The following is a 19,505-nucleotide window of genomic DNA, read 5'->3' on the forward strand; positions in this document are numbered from 1 at the left end:
ACCTGCCCCAATGCATAGTGCCAACTATAAAGTTGAGGAATAATGGTCTGGGACAGTTGTTTGTGGTTCGGGCTAGGTCCCTTAGTTCCAGTGAAGTGAAATCTTAATGCTACAGCATACAATGACATTCTAGACGATTCTGTGCTTTCAACATTGTGGCAACAGTTTGTGGATGGCCCTTTCCTATTTCAGCATGACAATGTCCCTGTGCACAAAGCAAGGTCCATACAGAAATGGTTTGTTGAGATCACTGTGGAAAAACTTGACTGACCTGCACAGAGTCCTGACCTCAACCCCATCAGATGACTTTGGGATTAATTGGAACAGGCCTAATAGCTCAACATCAGTGCCCAACCTCACTAATGCTCTTTTGGCTGAATGGAAGCAAGTCCCGCAGCAATGTTCTAACATCTAGTGGAAAGCCTTCCCAGAAGAGTGGAGGATGTTATAGCAGCAAAGAGGGGACCATCTCCATATTAAAACTTCTTATGGCTGCAATCCCGTTAAAGGGATCATATGACAACAGCCAGTGAAAGTGCAGGGCGCCAAATTCAAACAACAGAAATCTCATAATTAAAATTCCTCAAGCATACAAGTATTTCACACCATTTTAAAGATACACTTCTTGTTAATCCCACCACAGTGTCTGATTTCAAAAAAAGGCTTCACAGTGAAAGCATCACAAACGATTATGTTGGGTCACCGCAAAATCACAGAAAAACAGCAATTTTTCCAGCCAAAGACAGGTGTAAAAAAAAGCAGAAATAGAGATGAAATTAATCATTAACTTTTGATGATCTTCATCAGATGACACTCATAGGACTTCATGTTACACAATACATATATGTTTTGTTCAATAAAGTTCATATTTATATCCAAAGACCTCAGTTTACATTGGCGCCATGTTCAGAAATGCCTCCAAAATATCCTGAGAAATTGCAGAGCCACATAAAATATCAGAAATACTCATCATAAACTTTGATGAAAGATACATGTTTTACATAGAATTAAAGATACACTTGTTCTTAATGCAACCGCTGTGTCGGATTTCAAAAAAGCTTTACGGCAAAAGCACAATATTCAATAATCTGAGAACAGCGTTCAGCCACAAAAGGAAGCCATACAGTTACCTGCCAAATTGTGGAGTCAACAAAAGTTATAAATAGCATTATAAATCTTCACTTACCTTTGCTGATCTTCGTCGGAATGCACTCCCAGGACTCCCACTTCCACAAGAAATGTTTGTTTTGTTCGGTAATGTCCATCATTTATGTCCAAATAGCTATTTTTGTTAGCGTGTTTGGTAAACAAATCCAAAGTCAGGAAGCGCGTTCACTAAAAGCAGACGAAATGTCAAGAAGTTCCGTAACAGTCAGTAGAAACATGTCAAATGATGTATTGAATCAATCTTTAGGATGTTTTTAACATAAATCTTCAATAATGTTCCAACCGGAGAATTCCATTGTCTTCAGAAGAGCGATGGAACAGAGCTCCCTCTCATGTGAATGCGCATGGTCAGAGCATGGTCAGCTCATGATAGACCTGACTCATTCCCGTCTCCTTCGGCCCCACTTCACAGTAGAAGCATCAGACAAGGTTCTACAGACTGTTGACATCTAGTGGAAGCCGTAGGAAGTGCAGACTGACCCATATCCCACTGTATATTCGATAGGTGATGAGTTGAAAACCTACAAACCTCAGATTTCCCACTTCCTGGTTGGATTTCTTTCTCTGGTTTTTGCCTGCCATATGAGTTCTGTTATACTCACAGACATCATTCAAACAGTTTTAGAAACTTCAGAGTGTTTTCTATCCAATACTAGTAATAATATGCATATATTAGCAACTGGGACTGAGGAGCAGGCAGTTTACTCTGGGCACCTCTGGGCAACTTTTCATCCAAGCTACTCAATACTGCCCCTGCAGCCATAAGAATTAACCTTTTGTCAATACAGGGGGTGCTGTTTCCACTTTGGAAAATATCATCTCCAAATTAAACTGCCTCATACTCAATTCTTGCTCGTACAATATGCATATTAATATTACTATTGGATAGAAAACAATCTCTAGTTTCTAAAACCGTTTGAATTATGTCTGTGGGTGAACCAGAACTCTTTCTACAGCGAAACTCATGACAGGACATGCGAAGCTCTGAAAAATAGTCTCTGATCTCGGATCAGTTTTAAGCTCTGTGTATGCCCTATGGATCGAAATGAACTGCACCCGCCTTCCCCTGGATGTCAGTAACCAATGAGAAGTGGAATGGTGTCTCTAGGTGGTTCTCAGAGTTTATAAAAGGGAATGGAGTGAGATGACCCATCTTTTTGACGCTCGCCAGGACGCAAGGGAGGACATCAGAATCGCATGCTCAAAAGCTCTCGTTATTGATCAAAGATCTATCCGTCTGTGATTTAATTCGATATAGGTGTTAGAAACATCATAACGAAGTTATTTGAAACCGATTTATATCAGTTTATGCGAGTATATTGCTATTTTTCTGAATTTCCTTAATATTGCGTTTGACGATTTGAGCATGTGTGTGCCGAGTAGCTATCGTTAGCTGCTAGTTCTGAAGTTGAGGAGGTCGTTTTACAACAAAGCAACGATACTTTTGGACAAAGAACACATTGCCCAAGATACTGATGGAAGCTCGTCCAAAAGTAAGAGTTATTTATGATTTTATTCCGTATTTATGTGGAAAAATTTAAACGCAGTTGTCGGCCATTTTTTGCGGCACTAGTCTGGCTGTAACTCACAATGTATGTCTTGTAACGTTAAATTTAAAAATCTAAATCAGCGGTTGCATTAATAACCTATGCATCTTTCATTAGCTGTCCAACCTGTATTTTTTTAGTCAATCTAATCGATAAATAATCGTAATCATAGGTGCCTTTCCAAGATGGCGCCGGCCCGAATGCATGCCATGTTTTGATAGATTACATAGCATAACCAAGATTTGTGATGCTAAATATGCACATTTTCGAACAAACTCTATATGCATTGTGTAATATGATGTTACAGGACTGTCATCTGAAGAATTCTGAGAAGGTTAGTGAAAAAATTAATATATTTTGGTGGCGATAACGTTATCACCCCTTTTGCATTGATTCAATGCTGGGGTGATGTTAGCTCATGTGGTATGCTAATATAACGATATATTGTGTTTTCGCTGTAAAACACTTAGAAAATCTGAAATATTGTCTGGATTCACAAGATCTGTGTCTTTCGATTGCTGTAGGCTGTGTATTTTTCAGAAATGTTTTAGGATGAGTATTTTGGTAATTGACGTCGGTCTCTGTAATTATTCCGGCTGCTTCCAACGCTATTTCAGATTGCAGCTGCAATGTACAACTGTGATTTATACCTGAAAAATGCACATTTTTCTAAAAGAAAATATCCTATACCATAAATATGTTATCAGACTGTCATCTTATGAAGTTGTTTCTTGGTTAGTGGCTATATATATCTTTATTTAGTCGAATTAGTGATAGCTACTGATGCAGGAAAAAAATGGTGGAGAAAAAAAATTGTGTCTTTTGCTATCGTGGTTAGCTAATAGATTTACATATTGTGTCTTCCCTGTAAAACACTAAGAAAATCTGAAATATTGTCTGGATTCACAAGATCTGTGTCTTTCGATTGCTGTATGCTGTGTATTTTTCTGAAATGTTTTAGGATGAGTATTTTGGTAATTGACGTCGGTCTCTGTAATTATTCTGGCTGCTTCCAACGCTATTTCAGATTGCAGCTGCAATGTACAACTGTGATTTATACCTGAAAAATGCACATTTTTCTAAAAAAAAATATCCTATACCATAAATATGTTATCAGACTGTCATCTTATGAAGTTGTTTCTTGGTTAGTGGCTATATATATCTTTATTTAGTCGAATTAGTGATAGCTACTGATGCAGGAAAAAAATGGTGGAGTAAAAAAAGTTGTGTCTTTTGCTAACGTGGTTAGCTAATAGATTTACATATTGTGTCTTCCCTGTAAAACATTTTAAAAATCAGAAATGATGGCTGGATTCACAAGATCTGTATCTTTCATCTGGTGTCTTGGACTTGTGATTTAATGATATTTAGATGCTTGTATTTACTTGTGACGCTATGCTAGGCTATGCTAGTCAGCTTTTTTACTGTGGGGGGTGCGGGATCCGGGTTTGGTAGCAAGTAGAAGTTTTAAGGCCTATGATTTTGGAATGAGATTTTAGACGAGCAAGTGTCCACATACCTTTGTCCATGTAGTGTATTTTGTGACTACAAATTTGGCCCCATTTCATATAACTGACGACAGGGCATTTTCTGCCATACCAAGCCTCATCTGAACCGACGCACAGACACAACTCGAATGCCTGCAGACACGTTAGAACTTCAGCACAACAAACAACGTGATTTCATCCCTCTGGGACCAACATAAAGTGGTTGTGTTTCAATTATACAAAATGATTTAGTACTTTTTCATGTTGAGAGCTCTATATCTGGCTGCGAATATCAGAGCAACATGGGACCACGATTGCTGAAATCGCTAGACTGTCCCCTTTTATATGCCATCTCCCAGGCTGGGCTTTGTCGATCAGAGGGAGAGAAAATCGATTCGTTGTCTGGATAGGCCAAAGAATGCTACACGTCGTTCCCGATGCAAATGTGGGGTGTGAAGCGATGTTCACAGAGCGCTTTGTACACCAAAATGTCAGTCGTAGCCGTTCCAGAACCTCTCAAAGTCCGCTAAATAGGGGACTTAACATCAAAGAGGTTTAAAAACCTTTCAAAAAAAAAAATTCTCACTTCTTTTACGCTTGTTGAGTAATTCTATTTCCACATCACATCACTAAATACAGAATTTATGGCCAGGAAAGTTCCCTCTGAACGAGTCAAAATAGTATAGTTGCGCGATTTGACTATAGTACCATACAGAAAAAAAGTCTACCATATGAAAACTAAATAAACTGTTCGGTCACTCAAATTACATGCACTAAAATTTACTTTGATTTCAGTTTTGATAGATCCTGTAATTCTGCAATAATAATACAACTTTTTTTTTAAATACTACAAGTCTTATTTGGCAGCAACTGTCTCATTGTAAGTTAGAACACTGAGCTAGTGAATTCTGAGCTCCTGGCCCAGAGGACTATTCAGTAATGTAACTGCTAAAACTCACTTCTTACATGAATGAAGCAAGCGAAAGAAAATAGAGAGACAAGAAAGTATTCAAGGTCCTAATAAATTAATAAATGGGACATTCTTGTCAGATGCCAAGGACATGTTATAATATCTCTATTCTTATTTCACAGCACTACTGGTCAACCAATAACAAGCACACTGGTACACTCATGCACCCCTTCACAACCAATACTATGCCAACTCAAAGGTAACCCAATAGTCTGCTCAGTAATGGTATTCAACAACCTGTGTTTGAGAAATTGGATATTTGTTTGTTCAAGTGGATATTGCATTTTAGTTCCCAAAAACTAGGAGCTAAGACCAAGCATTATATCTCCAGTAAGAGAGAGGAAAGCACTAAGGCTATACTTTGAGAGAAATATAAGCAACCGGCTGCTGTGCACTAGACAAGAACACACACTAAGAGTTCAAATAGCCAAGCTAGCATTCAGTTGTCTCACCAGGAGGTTATATTTTTGCAATGCTTTTAAGGCTTCTCTGGTGTAGTTAGGTCACTATAGGCTGAGCGGTCTTTTCCACTGAACCATTTCCTTTGAGCTACAGCTCACAGCGGTGTATCCTTTTGGTTTCCTCTCAAGGTTGGGGATGTGGTCAATGGAATCGTCAGAACTGTCAGTGTCATCATAACAGTGGTCACATCTTCTTTGAAAGCCTCTCTTGCCGTTTATAAACCCTGCACTTTCCTTTACTCTGTGGCTTCCCAGAGAGAGTGTGTGGTGTATTGTGTTAACATGTCTACAAGGTCCTTTTAGTATGAATACTCTTTTAGGGCCAAAACCTAACTTGAGATGCTCAACCTTAACCCAATTAACAATCATATAAATCATGCATCGATGTCAATGGGGGTAGATTCAGGTTTCAGGGCCAGAGAATGCAGATTCAAAGTCTGACTCACCACAGGATGATGTCTCATCGGACATGTCCCCGCAGTCGTCGTCCCGGTCGCAGCGCCAGGCCAGGGGGATACAGCGTCCGTTCCGACAGGAGAACTGGTTGGGCTGACAGGCCTGGGCTGAGAGAGAGAGAGAGACATGGAAGACAGAAGCGCATTTGTAATTCGATCACATGGGTATCAAGTCAAAGCCAGACGTGTTCAGCCCCCTAATGATCATTCAATCATATGGCATGTCAATGTCAGGCCTGTGGAGCTTAAATTGATCTCTCCATCACAGATATATCACATATATCAAGTCTGGAGGAAATGAGTAGCGCCCTTACACAAACCTTTCAGTCACATGTACTCTATGTCCATGATAGAGACAGACATGCAAGGACAGCAGCACCAGCATAGCACACGAGGTGGTTGGTGCTGTGTAACATGCATGTCTATCTGATTACAAGGCAACATTAGTCACCCCCACTGATATTCATTGATTGATCCTGGAAGGCTAAGAGCTGTTATTGTGAGGAGGGAAAAAAACACTTCTGCAGGGTGATTCTGACATAAGTGATTCTGACACTAACTCAATATCAGGAAAAGTTAACTCTTGAGAGTGCTAAACTTCTTTGATTCTGAGCTTTCACTTGAGATTGATCACACTGTACCTGCTGGCTTGTTTAGTGCCATAAGACACCACTATGAATGTTGCTATTTGATATTGTGATGTGCTGAAACCTATCTGTCAATGTAGAGCTTAAGCACAAAACTCTAAACAGAGTTTTTAAGGGGGCAGAGGTTTGATATATATATATCTTTTTTAGAATACACAGTCCAACTGCTTAACTGAAATATACCACATCAATATATTTCCATAGCTCAGAAAACGGCAGGTAGATCTACTACATAACACTAGACTGCAGATCTGAGAAAAAGCTGAGGTATTGTATCAGTTACCTGAACATGTGGTGTTGGACTCATCCTCATTGTTCCCACAGTCATTGGTTCCATCACACAGCCATCTCTTAGGGATGCAGTGATTGTTGAGGCACTTGAACTGGTCATTGGAACAACTGTGGTTCGCTGAAACAGATAGACAGAGACACTCATATTATCAAAGCAACGTTTTTTGTTTTAAAAATGTTCTAGTTGAACTTCTTTGTGGAGTAGAATGCCGTCTAAAGGATTTACAAATCTGACATTTACAGTTTCTAACTTTAAAAGTCCAACTTTGACTTCACGAAAATCTGAGGTACAGTACAAACCACAGAGAATGACAGACATCAATGCGAAGCAGGAATTTGGGTCAGAGAATGTCTCAAACCTTGTTATACACTGTTAGAAAAAAAGGTGCTATCTAAAACCTAAAAGGGTTCTTCGGCTGTCCCCAAAGGAGAGCACTTTGAAAAACCATGCTGACATTCCAGCAGAGCAGATAATAGATTTAGCAATTCTGATAATTCTGGCAGAAGATTACATTATAGTATTTTTCATAGTGAGAAATGAGTCAGCACCCAAGCGTCTAACATGCTGTTTATCTTATCGATCCACTCAACAGCCAATTCTCTTCTGAGGCGAATAGATGGGGGATGAGGGGAAGAAAAGAGGGGAGGGGGCCGTATTCACCATCTTTGAATCATATCAATGACATTTAGCAAGATAAAAGTTGATAGCAAGAAAATATCACTTTGTGCAACGTTGCATGCTAAGTGATGTTTGTGTGTGTGTGCGCGTGTGCGTGCGCGTGTGCGTGTGCGTGTGCGTGTGCGTGTGCGTGTGTGTGTGTGTGTGTGTGTGTGTGTGTGTGTGTGTGTGTGTGTGTGTGGATGGGGTGGACAGATAAATACACACAGCAGCTATGGATCTCCTCGTCACTCCCATCCAGACAGTCATCGTCCCCGTCGCACTTCCATGACGCACGGATACAACGATGGTTACTACACTGAAACTCATCGCTCTTACAGTGCTGTGGCTCCACCACCCCAGACGACACTTAATTAACAGACATAACAGGGAAACTAACATTAATACCAGAGAAACAGACATGAGACAAATTAAACCACAGTGGAATGAATTCCATTGAAAAGTAAAGCATACTTTACACTGAAATCACACAAAATAGCTGTGAGAGAAAACCATGTTCATAGTTTGCCTACAGTGCAATATACTGCTCTGGCTGATTCACTGCATGGTCTTACAGTACCTGAGCAGGTGACATTGTTCTTCTCCAGGAGCTGGTTGTCAGCACAGGCACACACTCTGCCCCCTGGGATAGCGAGGCAGAGGGTACCGCATCCCCCATAATTCACACTGCATGCATTGTCACCTGGAAATACAGAGTAGGAAAATAATCATACCACTGTTAACCTCAAATCCTATTCTTCGAAAGCATTATTATTGTATTTTGTCATGTGGCTATATTGTTGTTCTGTCTGTCGTCATCTCTCTATGAACAACTGTGAGTTGTGAAGAAACACACATAAAACATCTTAACACAAAAGCCATTTCCTGTTTGAGAAGAATGTGGCAGGTGGGTGCCACGTCATCTACACTACATGGCCAAAGGTATGTGGACAACTGCTCGTTGGACATCTCATTCCAAAATCATAAGCCTTAATATGGAGCAGGCACCCCTTTGCTGCTAAAACAACCTCAACTCTTCTGAGAAGGCTTTCCACTAAATGTTGGAATATTTCTGCGGGGACTTGCTTCCATTCAGCCACAAGAGCATTAGTGAGGTCGGGACATATGTTGGGTGATTAGGCCTGGCTCTCAGTCGGCGTTCCAATTAATCCCAAAGGTGTTCAATGGGGTTGAGGTCAAGACTCTGTGCAGGCCAGTCAAGTTCTTCCACACCGATCTCAACAAACCATTTCTGTATGGACCTCGCTTTGTGCACGGGGCCATTGTCATGCTGAAACAGGAAAGGGCCTTCCTAAACTGTTGCCACAAAGTTGGAAGCACAGAATCGTCTAGAATGTCATTGTATGCTGTAGCGTTAAGATTTCCCTTCACTGTAACTAAGGGGCCTAGCCCAAACCATGAAAAATAGCCCCAGGCCATTATTCCTCCTCCACAAAACTTTACAGTTGGCACTATGCATTCAGGCATGTAGTATTCTCCTGGCATCTGCCAAACCCAGATTCATCCATCGGCCTGCCAAATGGTGAAGCGTGATTCATCACTCCAGATAAAGCGCTTCCACTGCTCCAGAGTCCAATGGCAGCGAGCTTTACACCACTCAAGCCAACAATTGGCATTGTACATGGTGTGCAGCTGCTTGGCCACACACCATTTCATGAAGCTCCCAGCAAACAGTTCTTGCGCTGATGTTGCTTCCAGAAGCAGTTTGGAACTTGGTCCCGTTCTGTGAGCTTGTATGGCCTACCACTTTGTGGCTGAGCCGTTGTTGCTCCTAGACGATTCCATTTCACAATAACAGCACTTACGATTGACCGGAGCAGTTCTAGCAGGGCAGAAATTTGACAAATTGACTTGTTGGAAAGGTGGCATCCTATGACGGTGCCACGTTGAAAGTCACTAAGCTCTTCAGTAAGGCTATGCTATGTTTGTCTATGGAGATTGCATGGCTGTGTGCTCGATTTTATACACCTGTCAGCAACAGGTGTGGCTGAAATAGCTAAATCCCCTCATTTGAAAGGGTGTCCACATACTTTTGTTTATATAGTGTATAACCACATACCCCCAAAAATATTGGGGACATTGTGGAGATTTGATTTGACAGTTGTATCCTTTCAGGGGAATAATTAGTATTTTAGGACAAAACCAACCGTTCTCAAGGGAGAGAGACCAAAAAAATAATATGTGTGAAGAAACTGTCACTTATAAAGTTGAGGCATGGAGAACATTGTTTGTTTGGTTTAGTGTCAGGTCCAAAGGCAGTGCCTGAGCCAATGAGATAAAGACTTCTGTTTTGTGAGAGTCAATAAGTAATACTCAGAGGATAGCAGAGCCAATTCATCTCTTTGGTGACATGAGCTTTGGAGGAATGGCCAGTGAAATTCTACTTTACCCATGCTGAGAATTAGAACTCATATACAGCCAGCCATTTTCTCCCTTTCACTCTTTCTCTGCATCACATGTTTGGCATACCACAGTCGTACACCACTCTAACGAACTGTATTATTTTGATGTAAAACGATAGAAATTATTACACAAATGAAAAGCCTGTGAATCGTCTCATAATGCCCCTTATCTTGATCCATTGATTGCCCAGCAGATGATTAGTGTTGGCACTTCGCTCTGTTTCTGAGAGGAGATGCCAGTAATCATACCTCCCCCTGCTCCACACACACATTAGTCTAAACTCTAAACAGTGATTCACCACCACGATAACAAGGGTTCTACCTGCTGTGAGACCCTACAGTTCTACACCATCAACAAAGCGCATCATGCATCTCTCTCTGATGTTATCTATTCATCTACCCACAACAGGAATCTATCATCATCCACCACACAGACAGCAGGGAGCACTATGTTGAGTCAATCTTTTATTTCCATAGACTGGAATTCAAAGTAAAATTGCTGCCACTGTCAATTTATCCAGCAACTAACCAATGCCATGAAATATAATTCCCACGATGGAGTATACTGTTTTCATTATACTAACAGCTATATAAGATACCATAGTGGATAGATTGCAACACTTTTTTTGAAGGTTGCATATATAAGCATCAGGGGCTAACCATAGAATACATTCTCTGAAGGCAACCTTTAGTAATGGTGGGGGAGGTTTTGTGATAAGTTGTAGGAACAGCTATATAAGATTGCGTAGACTACATTTACCAAAGGTAAGCTTTAGTGATAGGAGATGGAAAAGGGAAAGCAGTCAGACATACCTTGCTGACTCTGAGCATTGTACACATGCAGGCCAAACAGGGGAGGCCTCTCACTCCTTAGTAGAGTAACGTCCCCAGAGGTTAGATCCAGCTGGAAAACAGAAGCGTTCATGTACTCCGTCCAGAAGATGGAGTTACGGTAGTGAGAAATCCCAAACGGATGGTTCAGCTGTTTGCCATTGTACACAACCTGCATGAGTAATCAGATACAACACTTATCAAAGAAAGAACACAACCTTCACAACAGTACTCAAAGATCTGAGAGAGCAGAGGGAAGACAAAAACCACTGAAATGGCAGAGATAACTATGACCATTTTAGTTGAAAACTACAATGGTGATATCCCAGTGGGCAAAGCTGGTTAAAATGACATCATTACATGGCTATAATGACGAAATGGTTTTTGCCCGCTAGAGTACAGCTTCACTCACCTGTCTGCCAGTGCCGTTGAGGTAGATCTTCTCTATGTGATCGTAGTTGGCATCACACCAGTACATGGTGCTGGTCCCATGATCCAGGGTGAGGCCGTTAGGCCACAGCATATTAGACGTGACAAATATCTGTCGGTTAGATCCATCCATCCACGCTTTTTCTATCCTTCCTATGCTGTCGTTCACCTCATCCTCCTCCCAGTCCGTCCAGTACATCCAACTGAAATTCACAAACATAATACATTCCCTACAATTGAGTTTAAGTGGGAAAAAGCCCTAATGAACCATATTAGTTGGGGCTTAAATATGTTTTATCATCAAACATATACAGTGGCAAGAAAAAGTATGTGAACCCTTTGGAATTACCTGGATTTCTGCATAAATTGGTAAACAAATTTGATCTGATCTTCATCTAAGTCACAACAATAGACAAACAGTATGCTTAAACTAATAACACACAAATTATTGTATTTTTTTTGTCTATATTGAATACTTAATTTAAACATTCACAGTGTAGGTTGGAAAAAGTGTGTGAACCCATAGGCTAATGACTTCTCCAAAAGCAAATTGGAGTCAGGAGTCAGCTAACCTGAGTCTAATCAATGAGACGAGATTGGAGATGTTGGTTAGAGCTGCCTTGCCCTATAAAAAACACTCACAAAACTTGAGTTTGCTATTTACAAGAAGCATTGCCTGATGTGAACCATGCCTCGAACAAATTAGATCTCAGAAGACCTAAGATTAAGAAGTGTTGACTTGCATAAAGCTGGAAAAGCTTTGATGTTCATCAGTCCACGGTAATACAAATTGTCTATAAATGCAGAAAGTTCAGCACTGTTGCTACTTTCCCTAGGAGTGGCCGTCCTGCAAAGGTGACTGACACTAGGATTCTTCAATGAGGTTAAGAAGAATTCTAGTGTCAGCTAAATACTTACAGAAATCTCTGGAACATGCTAACATTTCTGTTGACGGGTCTACGATAGGTAAAACACGAAACAAGAATGGTGTTCATGGGAGGTCACCACTGAAGAAGCAACAGCTGTCCAAAACAAATATTGCTGCACGTCTGAAGTTTGCAAAAGTGCACCTGGATGTTCCACAGCGCTACTGCCAAAATATTCTGTGGACAGACGAAACTACAGTTGAGTTGTTTGGAAGGAACAGACAACACTATGTGTGCAGAAAAAGGTACATCACACCAACATCAAAACCTCATCCCAACTGTAAAGTATGGTGGAGGGAGCATCATGGTTTTGGGCTGCTCTGCTGCCTCAGGTCCTGAACAGCTTGCTATCATCGACGGAAAAATGTATTCCCAAGTTCATCAAGACATTTTGCAGGAGAATATTAGGCTATCTGTTTGCCAATTGAAGTCCAAAAGGACAATGACCCAAAACACAGAAGTAAATCAACAACAAAATGGCTTCAACAGAAGAAAATACGCCTTCTGGAGTGGCCCAGTCAGAGTCCTGACCTCAACCCGATTGAGATGCTGTGGCATGACCTCAAGAGAGCAGTTCACACCAGACATCTCTAGAATATTTCTGAACTAAAACAGTTTTGTAAAGAGGAATGGTCCAAAATTCCTCCTGACCGTTATGCATTTCTGATCCGCAACTACAGAAAACATTTGGTTGAGGTTATTGCTGCCAAAGGAGGGTCAACCAGTTATTAAATCCAAGGGTTCACATACTTTTCCCACCCTGCACTGTAAATGTTTACTTGGTGTGTTCAATAAAGACATAACAACGTATAATTGTTTGTGTGTTATTAGTTTAAGCAGACTGTTTGTCTATTGTTGTGACCTAGACAAAGATCAGATAAAATTTCACATACTTTTTCTTGCCGCTGTAAAATTCAACACACACAAAATAAGCATTGATTCAAACCTACCCAATTCAACATATACAGTAATCCACAAGTTCATCTACTAGGCCCTCACATCGGAAACCAGGTCCTGGTTTACGTCAATATCTTTTCAGGGCTTCACTCAGCTATTCCCAATGGACTTGTGATATTTGAAAAGTGATTGGGTCAACGATTTGACATGATCTAGTCTCTAGTGACGCATTAACATGCTTAAGGAATTTGTATCCTCTGGCGGGGCTGCACACTCTTTTCTGTCTCTTCAATGATGGAGTTGACTGCAACACATGCACTACATAAAACAGTGTGATAGAGGGTGAATCAAGCACTGTCTGTCTCTGCAAGTCATCTTCATGACCCACTGAATAATTCAACACACACACCGCAGTCTTCAATGCCTGGCTAAAGCTCTGTGAAGCAATATCCAAAGCAAAAAGATGTGTGCGGGGTGTGTGAGAGAGACTGAGAGACTGATAGGGAAAGAACATTTAAAATACAGAAAAATAAGTGATTGAGACAGTATGTCAGCAAAGTGAATCCCTATCATGTTAACACAGACTGGAGGTGACATGCAGAGAGGGAAATATAACTGGGTCGAACAGAAGAGGATCTTAAACAGTCATTTCACCTGTGGAGACCCATCCTGCAGGGCACATAAAGATGTCTGGTTCTGCTGATGGATCGGCCAATGCTCACTTACGACCCAAACAACATTTTAATAAAGATGTGGCAACTGTCAATAGGAAGTCAGTAGTTAGAGATTATTCCTCCGTTATGATAACAAAGAAAATAAATTAAACCCCCTGATGTGGGAGGAATCAGGCTGGTGCAATACTGTGCAGGAGCTAGCTATTTCTGGGAAGGAATCAGTATATCAAAGACTCATAAATAGAAGGATTCCATCTCCATGGTCAGTGGCAGCATGATTTAGTAGTTCTGTATGGCCGTCCAAACAGAGACAGACCTCCCACGCATACCCAAAGAGTTGACAATAGCCAACTCTTTCCAGGAATCACCTATTGTTCACTACCTGCTAGGACATGCCATTGCCTTGAGTACAGAAAGGGTTTAAAAGGATTGTGTGCTTTATATGGTTCTCTACTGTAACACCCAGAGAAGACAATATCCCTTACCCTTTTCTTGGGTGTTTGTTTGTTTGTTTATAACCAACATCACATAGGATTAGAGAGCTGTGCATAATTCTCTTTTCTGTGTACATTTTGCAGTGGGTCAATCACTGAATAGATATGTGCACACAGACAACTCACATTTTCAACCATATTGTTCTCTGACATCAGTGCATTAGTAACACATACCGTAGGAATTGTATGATTTGGCCTCGTCTTCAGTGAGCTCACCTGTTGAGGGGGTCCAATACAATGGCTCGGGGGTGAGACATGTCCCCCTCCAGAAGAGTCTTCCTGGTTTGAGAGGCCCTCTCCAGTCTGGCCACACTAATAGTTTTCCTGTATCCATCATTGGTCCAGTAGAGGTTATTACCAATCCAGTCCACAGAGATCCCCTCAACGTTGTCCAGGTCTGCAAGGTGATGGAACACCAATGTTAGTGCTATCTCCCCCTGACTTGCATTTCTCGCTTTTCTTAAATGTAAATGGGTGATTTAGAAAGTATTTTAACTGATGCAGAAAGGGTGTTCTTTATGTCATTACAATAACTGGTACTAGTCATTAAAGAGTACCTGCAATCAAGGATACATTCATTTGGCTGTAGCATAAAAATATAACGCAAAATAAACCCACCATCTTTGAGTATCGTTTCCCGGCTGTTCCCATCTATTTTCTGCCGGCCAATGAGGAAGCTGGTGGTGTCAGCGAAGTAGATGTGTCCTGACTCTGCGTGGTAGTCGATGGCTCTGGGGTTGACCAGGTCCTCGATCGATACCATGTGCTCATCACTGGACTTCACGTTCATGTCCAGGCCTCGGATGACCCCTGGCCGACCCTTACCATAGAACAGGAACAGGTCGTTCTTGGGTTCTAGGACAACGTGGGGAGAGTAGGGTTAACCACACCCACATACTATATTCCTGCCCAGTCCTCAATCGTTTCTGGACCGAAGTATACAAAGTATTGGATAATACGTTTGAACGCTCACTTTCTCTAAATCCAGAACTTATATTGCTGGGAAGAACCCCTCATGCACGGGTTCTCCAATCTGATAATCACCTCTTCAGAATTCTGAGAATAACAGCACTTAAACAGATTACAATAAACTGTCTTAAACCGCTGGCACCACAGAGAAGCAATTGGAAAGAAACAATTCATGAAATGTATAGTATGGAAATGATAACTCATAGAATAAAACACCAAATCACTATATTGGGAAAAATAAGAAATAAAATGACAATATATTCTGAAATATTTATAGGCCCTAACTGTCACGCACTGATCTGTTTCACCTGTCTTTGTGATCGTCTCCACCCACCTCTATTCTCTTTAATGGGAGCAATGATCAGTGCCAATGAATGTTTGACTTCCCTTCAATCACATTTGTTACAAACTGGCATTTCAGTCTGTTACTTTCCCATAAGACAAACTCAAAATGTCGTCACTTCCTTTGACAACCAAAACAAAGGGTCTCAAAAGGGGTTCTAAAAGACACCCATCATGGAGGCCCACTAACGTGCCTACGAAAAGACAAACTAAAAGAATAACCCCCACCAATTTAGGATAGGGTGTAAAAAGAAAATGGAGCCAAACACCAAAACTCAGGCTTCCACTAATGTGGTTGTCTGACGTGAGGTGTGGCTCTCTCAACATCGCCTCTCCAACTGATGCGCTGGGCCTGCGCAAGTGAAACACACACTGTCTAACGAGGTGACTCCAATCAGTGCACACCTCAGCTAATGTGCTAATGTGCTAACCAACCTCGAAATGGGTAGATAAACTCCGCGAAGTCCGCGAGGGGAAATGGCTGAAGAACACTGAGAGAGCAGTATACTCGCTAGCTATTTTGGCCTTCTGCTTTAACAGTATGAAAGTCAGGTGAGAGAGACCAATAAAGCAACGGTACTATGGCTGTTAACTTCTAATGAACAGACTTTCACAGTATCTCCTTTGAAAGGCAGACAGAGAGCCCGCATAGAAAGCTGAGGCAGCTCCACTGCGGCAAAGCACCAGTCACTCTGGGGGGTTCTGTGTGGGACCCTAGGGATCCTCCAGGGCTACAAAAACAGAACCAGACCTCTCCTCACTCTACCCCCAGCCCCTCTACCCCCTTTACCCAGGAGACCATACTGGCTTGTGTGAGACAGACCACACAGGCATTACTTCAATTTATCATCCTGTGAGGGAGAGCCAGGCAACCCCAGGAGACAATTAAAACCCAGATCTCAAACCCCACCGTGACTGGCTGCGATGCGACATAAAGAAGCACTACCATTTAGCACTGAATCTCATTAGGCTAAGGGAAGAGAGAGCTGGTGTCATCAGAACATCTAGCAAGGAGGTATAAATCAAATGTGTCTCGGAGGGGGAATACGGCAAGGCGCTCGTACACCCGATCGAAATGCGGTGGACCTCTGATTGTGTCTTCAATTTGATCTTCTGCTTTATTTTGTCAACTACACAATGTCCGTGGATTGATCAGGCAAGCTAACAAATGCAAACAAACTTAAAACTCCATTAAGGCCATAATGAATTGCAGCTCCTGACAGGTCAATAGTGGGACATAATCTTCTAATGGACCAGTCTCAACCAGCGTTCGTCTTCATCACTGTCTGACTATCTGAGGCTGGGCAATACATACAGATGTAAGATCTTAATTTGACCTGTATTGTCGCAGCAATATAATCCTGCAGCAACAGGATGTGGATGTAGGACACCCAAAACAGAGCAGAACAACGCATTGATATGCAACAGAACCCCCACCCCTGCAAAAATAACAAAACTTTTAATCTATGACACAACTGTGGGAGCTCCAGGATCTAAGACAGGAGATGTGTGTGTATTCCCCAGCCATCACAGGGTCATGGAGTGGGCATAATGCCCTACACGCTATATTTACCTGGCCGACACCTTCCATGTGCATGCACACGCACGACCCCCCGCCCTTCCCCGCCCAGTCAGGCAACAGGATTTGAACGTTTAGCCGACAATGTTGCTTGATAGGTGGCTAGGCTATTAGCTGGACAAAATGAGGCCACACGATAAGTGGAATACTGTTAATATAACAGTGTGTTAGTGACATCCTCACTAGCACCAAGTGACAGTTGACCTACAGTATACAATATGTATGACACACATCTCAATAAACAGGATCTTAATTTGAGGGAATTTGCTACAGGAGGAAAATAATCCTGCAGCAACAGAAAGGTACATTATTATTTGGATTATAATTCATGGACATTGTGGGAGAATTTGATTTGTTTTTCCTAAGGGGAAATCAAGTCTGAAAAATCTCATTTGAAATTACAAACTTCAGAAGTCAAACCTAAAATACTAGCACACGTTTTAAATTTACCGCATTGCAGGAAAATTCTCCTGCAACAGGGTGATCAATTTAAGATCCTACATCTGTATTTGACCCAATTTCTTTCATGAGAATGTCTTGTTATCCCACCCCAAATCTAATTTTTACATCAACAAATAACCTTCAATTCATTGCATTTTCATATCTTATCAAAATGAAAAGAAACCAAAAAATACATTTACTCTGTAAAATGTTGTCTTTCAAATGATCTTTCTCAAAAACGTTTGTATATTCTCCCATACATTAATCTGTAGTCTTAATTTTTTGTTCCTAACCAAAAATATTATCATTGTTATTATTATTATATATTTGTTTTACATTTTGGCGACACCTCTACAGTTCTTCCGCGACACACTTTGTAGTTTTAGGGAACTATTTAATCTACATTATATATTTTCTACATTTATTACATGCTTATGACATAAGGAAAGGAGGGAGAGATGTTGCTGTTTGGGGTTTTAGGCTAGGTTTCTGTATAGCACTTTGTGACATCGGCTGATGCAAAAAGGGTTTTATATATACATTTGATTGATTGATTGATTGATGTGACACTGACAGATAACATGTTCATGACATAAGGAAAGGAGGGAGACGTGACACTGACAGATGACATGTTTATGACAAGTAAATGAGGGTGAGAGGTGACACTGACAGATTACATGTTTATGACACAAGGAAAGAAGGGAGAGAGGTGACACTGACTTTTGCAGGACTGTCCGTCACTCTCCAGACTGAAGCCTGTCCGACATCGACACGTCCTGGACTTGTAGCTACCGCTCAGCAGACAGATGTGGGAGCATCCCCCTTGCTTTCCATACGGGTCCGTCTCACACGCGTGACTCCTAACTAGAGGACAGGAGGAGTAGAAAAGTCTGTTAGACTCATTAAACACAGCTCCAACACAATCATTTAACTGTACTTTATCAAATGACGGAGAATTCTCTCATATTCACACCATGTTTTTCAAATGTAGGCTACAGATACATTTGACACCAGCATGCATTGCAGTACCCTGACTGGATCAAGTCACAGTGATGCAGACATCTGCATGAGCTTGTGCGTTACAAGTACTGTGCATACATGCACATGTTACAGCTGGAGACCAAATATCCTTTACCTTTTGGCTGAGTTAGTCTGTGGTAAACCCGTATTGGTCCTCTGGAACTCCCCAGGCTGGTTAGTGTCCTAGGTTCTGTGGTATTAAACCGATGAATCTTGAAGATGTCCATGATATTCCCATTGGAGGGGTCAGAATGAGTGGCATACAGGTAGTTCTCAAAGACAGCTAATCCATGGATGTAGGACACCTAAAACAGAGCAGAACAATGCATTGACATGCAACAGAACCCCCACCCCTGCAAAAATAACAAAGCTTTTAATCTATAACACAACTGTGGGAGCTCCAGGATCGAAGACAGGAGATGTGTGTGTATTCCCCAGCCATCACAGGGTCATGGAGTGGGCATAATGCCCTACACGCTACATTTACCCAGCCGACACCTTCAATGTGCATGCCCCCCCCCCCCCCCCCCAGACACACACACACACACACACACAGGACAGGGTTGGGTGATCATTGTACACAGAAAGTATGCCTTAACCCACTGGGCTTCACCTCAACCCTGGGGCGGCAAAACATGTGGCAGGAGAAAAAACACAACCAGGAAATCAGTGAATCATCTTGTTCTTCAGAAACACACAGTTTGCTTGAATATTAATATCAGCCAGTGTATTTCCAGTGTATTTCAAGGCTGTGTGATCTATAAACTACAGAGGTTTTTCATATTCTGTTCACAATC

General features: G+C 41.5%; 1 protein-coding gene across 1 annotated transcript in view; it reads right to left on the reverse strand.

Moving 5' to 3' along the window:
• Positions 1-19,505, reverse strand: part of LOC139538915 (low-density lipoprotein receptor-related protein 1B-like) — a 555,698-nt gene that overhangs the window by 247,831 nt on the left and 288,362 nt on the right. Inside the window, exons 8-17 of the mRNA XM_071341488.1 lie at positions 18,824-19,013; positions 18,409-18,552; positions 14,976-15,212; positions 14,574-14,754; positions 11,350-11,569; positions 10,920-11,109; positions 8,264-8,386; positions 7,912-8,052; positions 7,018-7,143; positions 6,079-6,195 (exon numbers count right to left, since the gene is read on the reverse strand). Coding sequence (XP_071197589.1) covers positions 6,079-6,195; positions 7,018-7,143; positions 7,912-8,052; positions 8,264-8,386; positions 10,920-11,109; positions 11,350-11,569; positions 14,574-14,754; positions 14,976-15,212; positions 18,409-18,552; positions 18,824-19,013 — 1,669 coding nt within the window. The remainder of the gene's footprint in view (positions 1-6,078; positions 6,196-7,017; positions 7,144-7,911; positions 8,053-8,263; positions 8,387-10,919; positions 11,110-11,349; positions 11,570-14,573; positions 14,755-14,975; positions 15,213-18,408; positions 18,553-18,823; positions 19,014-19,505) is intronic.

Source organism: Salvelinus alpinus, chromosome 14, assembly GCF_045679555.1.
Source record: "Salvelinus alpinus chromosome 14, SLU_Salpinus.1, whole genome shotgun sequence".
In the NCBI taxonomy this organism is placed as follows: Eukaryota; Metazoa; Chordata; class Actinopteri; order Salmoniformes; family Salmonidae; genus Salvelinus; species Salvelinus alpinus.